Raw genomic sequence first — 14,532 nt, forward strand, 5'->3', positions numbered from 1 at the left:
AGAGAGATATCGATTTTCCCGTGAGTATTATTTACTTAACCAACTTGTTGACGAGGGGGTGCAGGACCACCACCTGTCTTTTTTTGCTCTGCCCTTTTCTTGGTTGCTGTTATAAACAAACAAACAGATTATTTCAGGCTCTCTTTTCAAGAGACTAAAAGCAATATAAGTGATAAATATTACCATTCTGTAGAATATTCTTATATTTCACTTTTACTTGTTCCCATGTTCTAGTGGGTCCTGTTGTGGCTCTAATGTGAAAGAGGATATAATGTAATGTAATATAATATAATATAATATAATACAGTTACCCTACCGCCTGCTGGTGATGGCCAGAGGGGCCGATGGCGCGATATGGCAGCCTCGCTTCTGTCAGTCTGCCCCAGGGCAGCTGTGGCTACAACCGTAGCTGCTTCCACGAGTGTGTGAATGTGAGAGTGAATGAATAGTGGCATTGTAAAGCGCTTTGGGTGCCTTGAAAAGCGCTATATAAATCCAATCCATTATTATTATTATTATTATTATTATTAAATTACTTACGAGTTTAATTTGTCAGCAACTTTCTGCCAGCCCTCTCTCCTTGCTTTTGCAGTCTTTGCAGTGTTCCCTTGCGTTTTAATTAAACTCTGAAACTCCTGAAATCCCTCAATCAAGAGTTCTTGCTCTGCTGCCGAATAATACCAAGCGCGCTCCTTCGACATTTTCGCCGACCAATCAAAGGGTTGCCGATCAATGTTTCTACTATCGATGCGTAGCCCCTGTTAAGCCACCCAGTGATCTCACATTACTTCATTCAGCTATACTAATCGTCAACAACAGGTGTGTTCAGAGAACCGGAATAGCGAGCTCAAAGTTAGCGCGATGATTTGATCTTGGATGTAGTAAGCGAGGTACGAAGAACGGACCACTGGGCCCTATTTCAGGAAGCCGGTTTAGAAAACTCAGAGTGAAAAACGATACACGGGGTTGAGTAACCCCGAACTGTCCAACTCGGAATATTCGGTTTCAGAAAGGCTGATAACAATTAGTTCAGTCAACGCGGAGTTGCTTTAACCCCAAGTTAAGCGCGCGCACGAGGATACATAAAGCCCTGATTAGTGGAGCACAGATTAAGCGAGTCACCATGGAGACGGAGGGAAAGAAGGCGCGGTCAATGTATCTTACAGCGCTTGAGGCCGAAATTCTGATGGCAGCATATGCCGATAACATGCAAATTTTGCGGAAAAAACGTAACACAGCCTCAGCTGCAAAAGAAAGGGAGCATGCATGGCAAAACATAGCCGACAGAGTCAATGCGTGAGTGTTAATTTAAACATTGATCTAGGGATTTCCACCCATATAACACGTTATTTTATTATATATTATTTTATTTTGTATTTTATACATTTTATTTTGTGATGTGATTTGAGCGCAGGTGCAACCCAACAGGCCCCAAACGTTCCTGGCAGCAAGTAAAAATGAAATATAAAAATATAGTCCAAACAGGTGAGGTGTAATTGTATTATGAGCCATAGTGCTTGGTCTGTTTGTCCTATGTAAATCGATTGCAGTTAGAGGCTACATCAGGGCTCTAGACTAACTTTTTGACATGGGCGCACCGGTACGCCTAACTTTAAAAATTTAGGCGTACCGGCACAAAAGTTAGGCGCACTCAAATTTTTCAACCGCATCGCTTAACACCGCAGTTTTACATGTGCACTTTCTTTGGGGTGGGAAGTCCATACAGACAATATTAATTTCTAAATTATTAACTAACAAACTTGTGCTTAAAGTGCTTTGTCAATATTGTAGAAAATGTTAAAAACTTAATCATCATCTTGGCCTCCTCTGACGACCTGTTTGCTGCTGTCTGCTGCTGAAAGGCCGTGGGGAGAGGGGACACTTGGGCAGTGCATTTATTGCAGCATATAATGTGTTTTCTGGATACACTGTGCTTTTTCAGCATTCAAAGATTGATGGCACCGTGTCAGAGCACTGGCTATGAATTTCAGACAGATCAGGCCTTAACTTAACAAAAAAGTTATCAATAGTTCTTTTCATCTTTTCTTATTACCCACAGTACATCCACTTCTCTCAGGCCTAGGCTGCTCACTAGGGCTGAGTATCATCACTGATTTCTATAATCCATTCAATTCCGGTTCTCAAAGTCCTGATTTGATTCAATTTAGCCTCAGACAGTCAGAAATATTATAATTCTGATCATTTATCAGTACTGATACACATGAGACTTCATCAGAATTGTGAAAATCACAGCAGATGCCTTTGTGTGAAAGTAACTGAGAATAAAACACAGGAAAACATGAAGGAGATTTTCCTGGTCTGGCTTTTTATAGCAGATAACCTTAAAAATATTCTGTAATTTTGCATAATTTTAAGAAATTTAAATTCCTTCAGTACTGAACAGCAGAAATTAGGCTTTCTTGTCCGAGGTCATTTAAGTGAAAAAAGAAAAAGCGCTGTAAACAACGCTAGACTGGTGGGTAATAAGCGAATGAATAATGCAGAAAACAGATTTGAGATGGGAAACTGTTCCTGAAGTACAGAGAGAGAGAGAGCTGTGCAGGAAGTGTGATTTTTATCGTGGTGGAAGCAAAACAGCAAAAGTCAGAGGGAATTCATGACGACATTGATCAAATGTGAAGCGCAGTTTGCTGCTTCTTTTGCTGCAGGCTCGGTGAATTTTGGTTGGAGAGAGGCAAAACCTGCAGCTCAGAATCAGCGCAAAAAGACGTAAACACAGCGCGGACCCGAAGAATCGCTAAGCTCCGACAGCGTGTCCGTGTTCAGGCCGTCGGGTGAGAAAGCCGAGAAAGACGAAGCTGATTCTGATGTGTTGGGTCCGCTCCGTGTTTAGGTCTTTGTGTGGAATCCGTTAATGAATTGATATCGCTTTATTCAAGCTACTCACCTCTCTCTTCCACCTGCACTTTCAACTGGACCACGGCCAATCAGAGAGGTCCCGCCCCTGACTATCTCTGATTGGTTTAGTCCACGATAGGGGCATAATGTGTGTCTGTTGTTGACCACACGGAGAGTTACAGAGATTTTTTTTTGTTACCGGAACAGTTGGTCACACCTGTGCGACCAAATATTTATTTTTAGTCGCACCACTGAAAAATTTGGTCGCATTTGCGACCAAATTGGTCGCACTCTAGAGCCCTGTACATTAATTTCCCCTCTGTAAGCACTTATTGAAATTATCTGAGCACATTACAAGTACATATTTGCTTACTCTGTATGCTCAAATGTGACCCGTTATAGCCAACAGAAAAAAAAGCGGAGGCCCGAAAAACAGGTGGGGGTCCTCCACCACCACCACTCACAGAGGCTGAGCAGGTGGCTTCCACATTTGTGATAATGTTGGCAGCATCACATATGATCTTCACAGTGCAGAGAACACAAATTAGCATCCATTACTATAATGAAATAATTTGTTAGTTTGAAATGCTACAGGGAACTATGTACCTGTACATTAATGCTGTGGAAAGACTTCCTGTTCACATAGTCTCCTTCATTTACTGAAGGAGCAATGATTGGAATGTGAGTGCCATCTATACAGCCAATCACGCCTGGGAACCGTGAGAATAAATGTAAAATTTAAGTAGTAGTTCAAATATCACCACATCATGAATTAAGTTTCGTTCATCCTGATACCTGCAATTTTGTGGAATCCCTCTTTGATAAATCTTGTGGGTCTATGACCGGGGAACACCACAAACGAGTACAGGAGACGTTTCAGTGCAACTGTAACATTCCTGACTGCCCGACAGACGGTAGCCTTGGAAACGTGCTCAGCGTCACCAATATTATACAGAAAGCTCCCGTTTGCAAAAAACCGAAGTGCAATACAAATAATATGTACAGAACTGAGAGAATGTCCACGATGTGTCACATGCATAATATATGGCCTGAGGATGTTATTCAAATGAATTATAGATTGTGCTGAAAAACGGTAACGTTCACACAGGAAATCATCAGGAAATGATAAAATGTCCAAACGCGCTCTAATCACTCTCTCCTGGCGGAGAGCTCTGCGGAGAATTTGGGCTTCAACATCTACTGGCTCTTCAAGGAAGGGACACGCCATGTCTGACACTTCCTACAGTCAGGTTTCCGACACAGAGGCGGAGAAGGTCAGGGTTAGTTGAAGTAAACCTGCTAGGGAGCAGGTTAGCTTCACGGTAGAGCTGGGCGATAGAACGATAACGATATGTATCGCGATATAACTTTTACTCGATAGAGAAATTAAGCTATCGCGATAGACCTCACCGCTCTTGTCCTCTTAAAATAAAATAAAAAAAATAATACAATTAAAAAAAGGTCAGCCAATCCAAATTAAGTAGCGCAGAGCCGAACCAATCACAGCCACAGCGTCACGTCGCGTGACTTGTTACGTACAGCACAAGTGCCAAGCCGCAAGTGTGTTTGTTTGGGAAGCAGCCAGCAGGTAATGGAGGAAATGAGTGTGCCGACTAGAAAATTCAACCGAGCGTGACCGAAGAGAAAACAGATAATGGTTCCAATGCCGGAGAGATTGTCGAACGGAAGAGCCATAGAAGTTCTGTAGTGTGAAGGTATTTCGGCTATTTCAAGTCTGACAAAAAACAGAGTAGCGTGCACTGTAAATTGTGCCAAAAGCAAGTCTGGAAATACAATAAACTGGTGCATGCGTCACACTGCGCCACGTTATTGTTTCGGTGAAATGAATTTCTACAATACTGTTACTGTTAATTCTACTCTCTGCAGTGTTTAAATGCTTACATATACACACAGTTACTGTCCGTCCACACATGCGACTCGGTTCTGCTTCTATGCCCCAGCTTTGTTTACTTTTTCCCACCGAGGCTTCTAGACTTCTGATTGGCCAACATTTCTGCACGGTTAGGAATCTAGCGCCACCTGCTGCTTTGGCATGTTCATAGCAGCGTTTTCCTTCATTTCTGCCTTTATGTGTGGACGGGATTATTTTTTAAAACGAAAACGGAAAATCTCCGTTTTCAAAAATACCCGTGTACGTGTGGACGTAGCCTCAGTCTCTGACTGGAAGCGCTAATTCGTCATTTGGCTTTTGTCAGACTAAAGTAACTGTTAAAACTGTTTGAAAAGCTCAGCTATACAACAAGGAGAGATTGAGAATTTCCTTTTAGTTCTCAGTTTATTTGATATTGACAAAAGTTAGTCAGTTTTGTCTGTTCTTCTGTAAAACAAACTAAGATTTATTTTTAGAATTAATATTTTGTTTCTAAGTGGAATTGACAATTTAGTCTGTTTCGTTTGTTCTATTTTGAAACTTAAACGCTTTAGCGGCTACCTTTTGTGTAGTTTGCAATATTTGCCTTTATTTATCTGAAAAAGTCTCATGTTCCTTAAGTACATCTACCCTGTTGAACTTCATCCATCCATTCACATCCGCTTAATGGATGAACTTATTATGGGAAATAAATATTTAAATAAAAACAAGCTGCTGATTATTTCACATTTTACTTGTGAGCAACGGCACATTTAAATCTTACAAATATAGTTATTTGGCTTATATCGTGATAGATATCGTTATCGCCTGAAATGAAAAAAAAAACAACATATCGTGATATGAAAAAATCTCATATCGCCCAGCTCTACTTCACGGAGTGTGTCGTCATAGTAACTCACTCAGAATTAATCTAAACTCGCTTTGTGAAACCGAAAACCCAGAGTTTTCGTTAACTCAGGGTATACTTACTCAGAGTTTGCACTAAACCGGCTTCCTGAAATAGGGCCCCGGTCCCACATCTTTGTGTTCCCTTCCCTGTTGCCATGTCTTGTGTTAAGTTCGTGTCTGTGCATACCTGTTGTACTTCCTGTTTTTATTCTGAAGGTTTCTGTCTCATGAGAGTGTTCTCAGCTTTACGTCTGTGTCTCGTCAGCCCTGATTTCTCCCAGGTTTGTTCCCCTCCTGTCTCCCATCCTACGATTAGACCTGTGAATATTTAAGCCCTGTGTGTTCTCCTGCTTGTTGCTGGTTCATCTATCCAGAGTCGTACGTAGTGAGGAGGTAAAATTATTAACAAGATGATCGACCTCTGTTGGAGTAGCGTTCAGGTAGCTGCTCTGCTCTGTGTTGGTACAGGGCATTGAAGATGATAACAGTGGCTGGATTATATTCTTAAATTTAGTTACAGCGCTTTCAGAAAGACATCTACTGTGATGAAGTCTACTCCCCACTGCTGTGTAATCATTATCGTAAATGTAAATGTTATCAGGAAATGATCTGACAGGAGAGGGTTTTCAGGAAACACTGTTAAATGTTCAGTTTCTATGCCATATTTTAAAAAAAGATCTAGAGTGTGGTTAAAGTGGTGGGTGGGTTATTTTACATTTTAAGAGAAGCCAATTGAGTCTAATAACAGATTAAATGCCATGTTGAGGCTGTCACTTTTTTGCATCTACATGAGTGTTAAAATCATGACAATAATTATTTTATCTGAGCTGAGCACTAAATCAGATAAAAAGTCTGAGAAATCAGACAGAAACTCTGTGTAAGGCCCAGGTGAACGATAGATGTTAACAAGTAAGACTGGTTTCTGAGTTTTACAGCTGGGGTGGACAAGGCTAAGCATCAGGCTTTCAAATGAACTAAAAGTATTGGTCTTTCGTTGATTAATAGGCTGGTGTGAAAAATTGCTGCCACACCGTCCCCTCTGCCTATGCCTCGAGATTTCTGGTAGTTAGAATGAGTCGGGGGTGTTGATTCATTTAAACTAACATAATCATCCAGCTGCAACCAGTTTTCTGTAAGGCAAAGTAAATTGATTTGTTGATCAATTATTAAGTCATGTACTAACAGAGACTTGGAGGAGAGAGACCTAATGTTTAATAATCCACATTTCACTGTTTTACTCTTTGGTTCAGATGTGGATACTGTATTGTTCTTTCTTTGTGATCTTTTTTTTTTTATGTTTAAGTTGTTTGTTGCTGGTTTTTAGTTTGTGTTTTTTGTCTGTTTGGGAACTGACACAGTCTCTATGGACATGGGGTTTGGGGGGGGGGGTGTAACAGGAGGAGAGAAGCTGCAGAGAGGCGTGTAAGACTGCAGCTAGTAGTACTGTTGTGTCACCTTGAAAAGCAATCTGCATAAAGCCTAAAGTGTAAGAAGGACATATGATCAATCCTGGATAATGCTTTTAGTTTTTAGAGGGATTGCATGCTACTACACGCTCAGCTGGCTCTTTGGCCTCTTTTCCACTCTTTGTGCAAAGAAGATATGAAATGAAAAATTCATATCCCACATATTATAGTATAAATAATGTGTGCAATTGTTCCTTTGGTACTGTTGTCTGGTTATTTCTCTCTGCCTCACTATACTAAATCACACTTTAAGTTTATTTGGAGCAAAACAGAGAATTTTTTTTTTAAATTTATGTACATATCACGGTGATGTTTGATTATATTTCTTTTGAATTTCTGTAGTAATAGTGGTGTGTTCATACAACCATAGTACCTACACACATAACTGTCTCCTGGCTGTGGTTCAGCATGAAGATGTGAGCATGTCAGTCTTCACAGCTAACCCTCCACAATAAAGCATAGCAGTGTCAGACTATTCCTTTAATATTTGAACCTCTATTTACAAACCACATATGCCAGCCCACATGAACATTTGTTTCTTTATTTAGCCAAACACCGTGCAATCTCCTGACAGCTAAAAGCATATCTGATAACACTCTCAGCTTGTCACACTCAGATATTCAACACTGCGTAAGTGTTTGCCGTGCTGCAGTCGTGGTGGGTGTTGTCGACCGCCTCTGAAACGTACAGCCGAGTAGATAAGAGTCCCAGTGTGGCTTGGCAGCATCAGACGTCAGCGGATCAGTAGAAGGCTTCAGCCTGCCCTTTGGGTGTCAGCACAGTGAGGTTGCCCCTGGCGTCTTGGTCCTTCTCAATAGCCTCAAAGAGAGACTTGAAATTTCCTGCCCCAAAGCCCTGGTGAAAGAACAGACACACACAGATGGCTAATTACCCAAAGATCTACCTTCTTCTGTGTCATTTGTTATGGCTCTAGGGATCTTCTCTCAGACAACGTTCAGGGTGTTTAACGCTTTGATGTTGGATCACTAATGGTACATAAATATCCTCCCAAGGTTCAAACATCTCCTCTGTGACAGCAAGCTGCGCTCACCGGGCGCTCGCAAATTAATCATGTAAATATTTTCACAGGTAACCCAAAAAACAAAGATCAAGTGTTGGTGGTTCCTCTGAGAAATTCTTTGCTGTGGTTCAGATGCAGTTTCTCACTTTCATGCATTGTATCCACATCTGTAGACACCGGAGAGTGACAAGATGAGCGTGTTCTGACAAGCAGAACGGGCGCCGAGTGTTATGAATTGAGTGCCACAGGGTGCAACCCAATCCAGAGATCCCCCTCGCTGTGAAGCAGTGAGCCTTTTAATCTGCATCTGTGACAGATTTACTGAGCTTTTACAAGTACACTGCTCTTGTAGCATTCATGCTGGGTGGGAGCTGTAAACAGGTGTTCTTCCTCAGGTTCTTGAAGGTGGCAGAGGCGTGAAACAGAGCCCTAGGCCTGTAAATCCCACCAGTAAAGGCTAGATTACCTACGCACACTGGGCACAGTGGGCAACTGTCCCAAAGGTCTGGTCCCTTCAAAAGCCATATTTCTATTCAGTAAAAACTTTATCAGAAGTTTGCAGCATTCAAAAACTGCATCACCTGAGAGAGAATTGTCAACATGTGGTTTCAGTGGTTTTAAATGTGTTTTATGTGTTATAATCACATCACTTCCATCTTTTGATATAATTACCACGCAATAACTCTTTGAAAATAGATTATTTACATCATAAAATGTCCCAAAAATAGTCTAAAGGACTATTTTTTAAATATTCAAAAAGTCAATAACCAAAAAGTGCCATAATGAAGCAAAACTTTTTGAAGTAAACCGTGAATTCGGTCCAAAAATACGTATTAGTCAGGGTTAAGTTGTGCCCAACTAAAATATTTGCCCTCCATACTGATGGGGTTAATACAGGTGTGATATGAGAGGCCTTAGATATAGCAAAGCCCTACTCTCTGTTTATACAGGTTATACCAGTAGACTGCCTAACTGGTCACTTACAAAGTGGTTATGTCTCTGAATGACCTCCAGGAAAAGTGTTGGTCTGTCCTGCACAGGCTTGGTAAAGATTTGAAGGAGGTAGCCCTTGTCATCAAAATCCACTAAGATTTTTAATTCCTTAAAAAGAAAAACAAAAGATCTTTTAGATTTAAAGACACAAAGAAAAAAGAACAAAAAAAAAATCAGCCATGCCAAAAGCAGTCCTCACCTGTAAACGGTCGAGGTCTTCAATTACTTTGATTTTGGCAGTTTTGAGATTCTTCCTCAGGGTGTCGTAATATGTGTCAGGTGCTGAGAGGAACTCCATCCCTCGGGCGCGCAGGTTCACTATCTATTTAGTGACAAGAACAGAGGGAGAAAAAAAGACGAATCTAAAACGGGCCCTGCAAGCATGAAGCTTCAAAATAGCCTGGAGTTTTCCTGCTAATTACAGACTCACAGATTCAATAATGTTCGATGTGTTGAGGGCGATGTGCTGAACACCTGGCCCCCCGTTGTAGTCCACGTATTCCTGTGAGGACACAACACAGGACATCACACACACATTTTTGTATCAGACCCCTCGGGCTGCTGGGATCCATGTCACAGAGCAAACCTCTGAAAGCCTCACCTGGATCTGCGACTTCTTTTTCCCCGTGGCAGGTTCGTTGATTGGCATCTTAATAGTCTCTTCGTAGTTTGTGACAACTATAGACCTCAGCGCGCTGTACTGTGTGTGGATCTGCTTGTCATCGATTGACCAGAACCGGTGAAACATCAGACATTTCTGGTACCTAGAAATTCAGGAATACGAGCTAAGCAATACTAATCATTGGAGTTAAAAAGGAACTACATTTCCTCTTGTTCCTTCTTTCTTGGAGCAATCTTTGAATTTTGTGAAGAAGTCATTTTGTATGAGGGCTTGCTGTTTTGAATAAATGCACCAACATTTTCCAGCAACAGCGGTGGAGCGACTGCTTGTGGTGTTTGTTTACTTTGTCCTTTTGCCCTGTGTGTCTGCTGCACCCGCAGCGAGTGTACGTGCACTGGAGACAGGAGACCTACCAGTCTGAAATTGGCACCATTTGGTCATCTGGCTGGTTTCCCACAATGTGATCGATGAAGTTCAGACCTGTTGGTGGACTTTGAAAGAAAAGAAGAATAAGCAGTCAGGCTGCTTAATGATATACAGATGTGATCAAAATACACATAATCATGTTTTGTTGTGATTTTATGATAATCTTTTAGTCTATAATTCCACAGAAAAGGGAAAATATGTACTAAAATGTTATCAGGGACTGACAGTGGTGAAATCTAGATTCATCTTACTTCTTCCATGTGTATGCACAAAAAACACCAGAGGGAAAAAAAGGCACACAGGTTGTAGCAGATGAGGTGGTGTTGTGGGAGAGACTCACAGATTAGCTAACAGGGGATCTCTAAACAGAGGCTCTTTGTAGCTCGGCAGGAAAAGGCCCTTGTAGGGACTTAGATACTCGATGAGTGTGTGTGTGGTATCTCCATACTGAGGACAAAACATTTGCACAGCATTATTATTGGCTTTCAGTTTCTTCAATGTATTTACACAGGGCTTTCTAATGTGAGTCACCCTTTATGTACCGTCTGAATCACTGCAAACTTGACCCTCCCATGGCTGTCCTGCTCCACCCAGGGCTCCTTGACGACCACAGCTCCTCGCTCCTTGGCCGTCTGTCATTGGAGAGATGTCAGGATGGGTGTAAGATAACGGGAGTTTGCAACAACTGTGTGTCTGTGGCTCCTGGAAGCCCTCCAGTGGCCAAAGGGAAAATATCTTCCTAAGAAGCTACAAAATGGTGGTTCAGAGAGCAAAGGCTGTTGATCCCTGCAGTAAGTAAATGGCCTGCATTTGTATAGCGCTTTTCTAGTCCCTAAGGACCCCAAAGCTTCACACTACATTCAGTCATTCACCCATTCACACACTGGCGATGGCAAGCTACATTGTAGCCACAGCTGCCCTGGGGCACACTGACAGAGGCGAGGCTGCCGGACACTGGCGCCACCGGGCCCTCTGACCACCACCAGCAGGCAAACACGGGGTTAGTATCTTGCCCAAGGATACTTGGCGTGCAGCCAGGAGGCAGCCTGGGATCGAACCACAGACCTTCTGATTAGTGGCTGACCTGCTCTGCCACCTAAGCTACAGCCACCCTAAGTGCGCATTGATTCGGTATCTTTGCAGCCACCTGATAGTCCACACGGCAGTTTATGGCTTGCCTGACCTTGTCTGAGGTAAAGAGAGTTCACAGGAGCAGCTAAACCTCAAGGCTGCAGTAGGAGTTGTCACAACACTGGCCTGTTTACCCCAATTTCAACACACTCCTCACCCCATGTCAGTATATATAGTATGAGGTAAGAGGATTAAATCTCAGTCACAGAAGTGAGCTAATGTGAGCACAGTGGAGCTCTAATTATTTACTATCTCCTAGTATTATTAATATGAACCTCAGACAAACAGTGGATCAGTGCAGCTACTCTATATTACCCAACTTTTGTCAGGAATTTCCCAACTTTTGGCACAAGCATGTAAGTTTTTATCTTATCTTAGTCTGGATAAGCAGAGACTGAAACTAACAGATAAAAAATGAAACAAATCACTGTCTCTTTATGGCTAATGTTGGTTTACCGTGTAGAATTATCCACAATCGTGCACCACAACCAGTTGCACAGTTCAAGGGACACAGAAAAACACGGAAATTTAGAGTGTTGTGCGAAATTTCTGTGTTCTTCAGTTAAGCCAACTGGGACAGGGACTTTTTTAACCCCACAGTATCAAGAAGTTGTTTTTTTTTTAATTTTATTTTTATTTTATTCTCACGCTAGAAAGATTTAAAGTTTACCTGAAAACAATCTGTCATCTTACCTTGAATAAGAAGTCACAGTCCTCCACTTGGAAGGCAATGTCTTTAACTCCGTCTCCATGTTTAACTAAGTGTTCTCCCATCTCTGGGGGGGGGGGGCAGAATATAAATGATTTATAAAGCAGAATATAAATCATACCGTCATGTCACCTTTTTTATAATCTTAAGTGATCTGATGAGAAAACCTGCCTTCATTTCCAGGATTCAGAGCAGATTCAAATGCAAATATAATCTGTGAGGAGAGCAGAGGAGTAGTTATGTTTTTGCACTGAGGGTGAGATCTTCTGCCAGGTTGAACACTGTGAACGTTACTGTTCGTACCTTATTCTGTCTGATGACATGTGACACCACCTCTCTGCTGCCAGTCTCCAAACCCTTGTAGGCCAGGGGCTCGAAGCCCAACTTATCACAGTAGAATGAGGCTGCCTGTGAAGTAACCACACTGTTACTCTGATGAAATCTAACGATGCGAGACGTACTGAAGCTAGGACATGCCACAGTGTAATGTGTAGTCTCACCTGTATGCTGAACAATAATCCACAATAAAACTGTTTTTACTGATTATTCTGTTTATTTATTTAATTAATTTGACATTTTATTTTTTTCGGTGCAACCAGCTCTCTGACCTGTATATGAGTCTGTACAGGCTCAAAGTCAGCTCACAGATGGATGATACGGTAAAGATTTGAATAACTAACAGTGAGCTTCTGGTCATGTGTAGAGGGTTTGGATACTGACCTGTTTGGCGTTGCCGACCCAGAAGGTGATATGATGGAACCTGATAAACCTTCCCCTTGCAGGCTAGCAAGTAAAAGCAGAACTCAAGATTGACATTGGAATGTGTGCAAATTCTTCAGGTGACAAGTAACACAGTAACCAGTTATAATGGGTAGTTGAAAAATAATTCTGGGATGGTTTATTTTTTCCTGCACCAATTAACCATCTGTGAATATTACGCAAAAACACAGTAGCACACATAACAAAACATCAGACACCACAGAGAAAATATTAATCTCACCTTCTCTCCTTTGTCTGTGTAGCTTGTCTAAGAAGAAGGAAAAGAGGAAAATCATAATAGCTTCATTAACACGCGGTCAGCAAAAACCTGCAGTCAACTGATCTCGTATTTCTAATGTGACTTAATTGGTTCTTATCTGCTGAAGAGGCCATTATCTCCACAATTACTCAGCTGTGGGAAGACCCAGAGTCCCACAACTGACAGCATCTGCTCATTATAATTGGCTTTGATTATAGTCGAGTCTCCTTACCATACTGCGATTTCAGATGGGGCTTGGCTCGAGAAGAGAAAGATTGGAAATCAGGGCCAAGCCAAAAATGAGCAGATAAGTACTGACCTGATGACCAACTGTGATTGGTCCTTTGGGGTCTACACCCACCTGTCCACCTCCTCGCTTCCTGAAACTTCGGCAGCAGTGACCCAGGTTTTGGTGCCTGTCCTGTCATTTTTGTGTCTAATCAGTGACCAGTCCTTAGTCGTGCAGTCGTCATAGAAACATAGACATAATAAACAAAGCCAGGGAAAACATTACAGACACAGATCTTTTTCTTGAAACTAAACTTACCACTTGCCACTGAAATAAACAAACAAACTTTTAAAAATGTATTATTTAACTGAGGCTGATGAAAAGCTAAAAAACAATCATAATGCATCCACAGTGTGCAGAACTGAACTGGGAGTTCTGCACTAAGCAAAGATGCGGTGTTGTTAAAGGTGAGGATAAAAAATATTCCTGAGTTTCTGAAATCCCTCTGTGGTTTCTGACTTCCACCGCCAGAGGGAGCAATATTGCCGGACAAAATAAGCACTTACTGTAAGATTAGTGTGTGCCAGCTTGGATGTGATGTGATTTGAATTACTGTCTCCATACATTGTGCTAAGAGTCATACATTTACATGTTATACATTTACTGAAAACAGATTTTCACTCAGTTTTTTTATTTTTGCATTAAGGTATGTGGCAAATAAACCATCCCTTTAAACAAGCATATACTGTAGTGTTTATTTATCGATCTATTTATGTATTTATATATTTAGGGTGCTTGTAGTGTCTTGGGTGCTTCAGGATAACTGTGCAACTAACTAGTTGCATTGGTCGCATGATTAAAGGTTTTAAGTGTAAATTTAAAGGGTTGGTTGTTCACGCTACAAATTAATCAATACTTTCTAATTATTCTATTTATTGAATTAACCATATTTAATATCTGATATCAAATATATTCCAATATAACTCACATCTTACAGCTATTTATTAGATTTATAGTGTACATGCTTGCACTATAAGCAAGAGAGTAATGCATTGCGCAATCTCAGTCTTACTGTTCACTCTACTTTAACGTAATTGCATTTTTATTCTCTGTGTTTTGTTTTGTTTTTTTAAATTATTCTCACCCTATTAGGCCTTGACTATGCGCCTGTGGCACGTATGTTTGACTATTTTGTTTATTTATTGTAGACTATACTGTTTTTATTCTTTATCCTGCTGCTGTAATACAACAAGTTCCCTCGTGTAATCAAAAGTTCCCT

The 14,532-nt window shown here is 41.2% G+C and overlaps 1 protein-coding gene across 1 annotated transcript; it reads right to left on the reverse strand.

Moving 5' to 3' along the window:
- Positions 1-7,629: 7,629 nt before the first annotated feature.
- hpda (4-hydroxyphenylpyruvate dioxygenase a) lies at positions 7,630-13,346 on the reverse strand. The gene is made up of 14 exons (XM_004557450.3): positions 13,257-13,346; positions 13,007-13,033; positions 12,727-12,789; positions 12,310-12,414; positions 12,178-12,220; positions 11,991-12,073; positions 10,709-10,798; positions 10,507-10,613; positions 10,154-10,231; positions 9,720-9,882; positions 9,549-9,620; positions 9,318-9,440; positions 9,110-9,226; positions 7,630-7,959 (listed from the first exon to the last, which is right to left on the reverse strand). Exons 1-14 carry the CDS (start codon positions 13,257-13,259, stop codon positions 7,846-7,848), a joined length of 1,188 nt encoding a protein of 395 aa, XP_004557507.1. The 5' UTR covers positions 13,260-13,346; the 3' UTR covers positions 7,630-7,845.
- Between the last annotated feature and the right edge of the window lie 1,186 nt (positions 13,347-14,532).

Source organism: Maylandia zebra, linkage group LG10, assembly GCF_041146795.1.
Source record: "Maylandia zebra isolate NMK-2024a linkage group LG10, Mzebra_GT3a, whole genome shotgun sequence".
Lineage (NCBI taxonomy): Eukaryota > Metazoa > Chordata > Actinopteri > Cichliformes > Cichlidae > Maylandia > Maylandia zebra.

Coding starts and splice junctions, on each gene's coding strand:
- hpda (XM_004557450.3), bottom strand. Junction 12,074..12,177: donor TCTGAATCCTGGAAATGAAG/GCAGGTTTTCTC, acceptor CCCCCCCCCCAG/AGATGGGAGAACACTTAGTT. Junction 9,621..9,719: donor AAAAGAAGTCGCAGATCCAG/GTGAGGCTTTCA, acceptor GTGTCCTCACAG/GAATACGTGGACTACAACGG.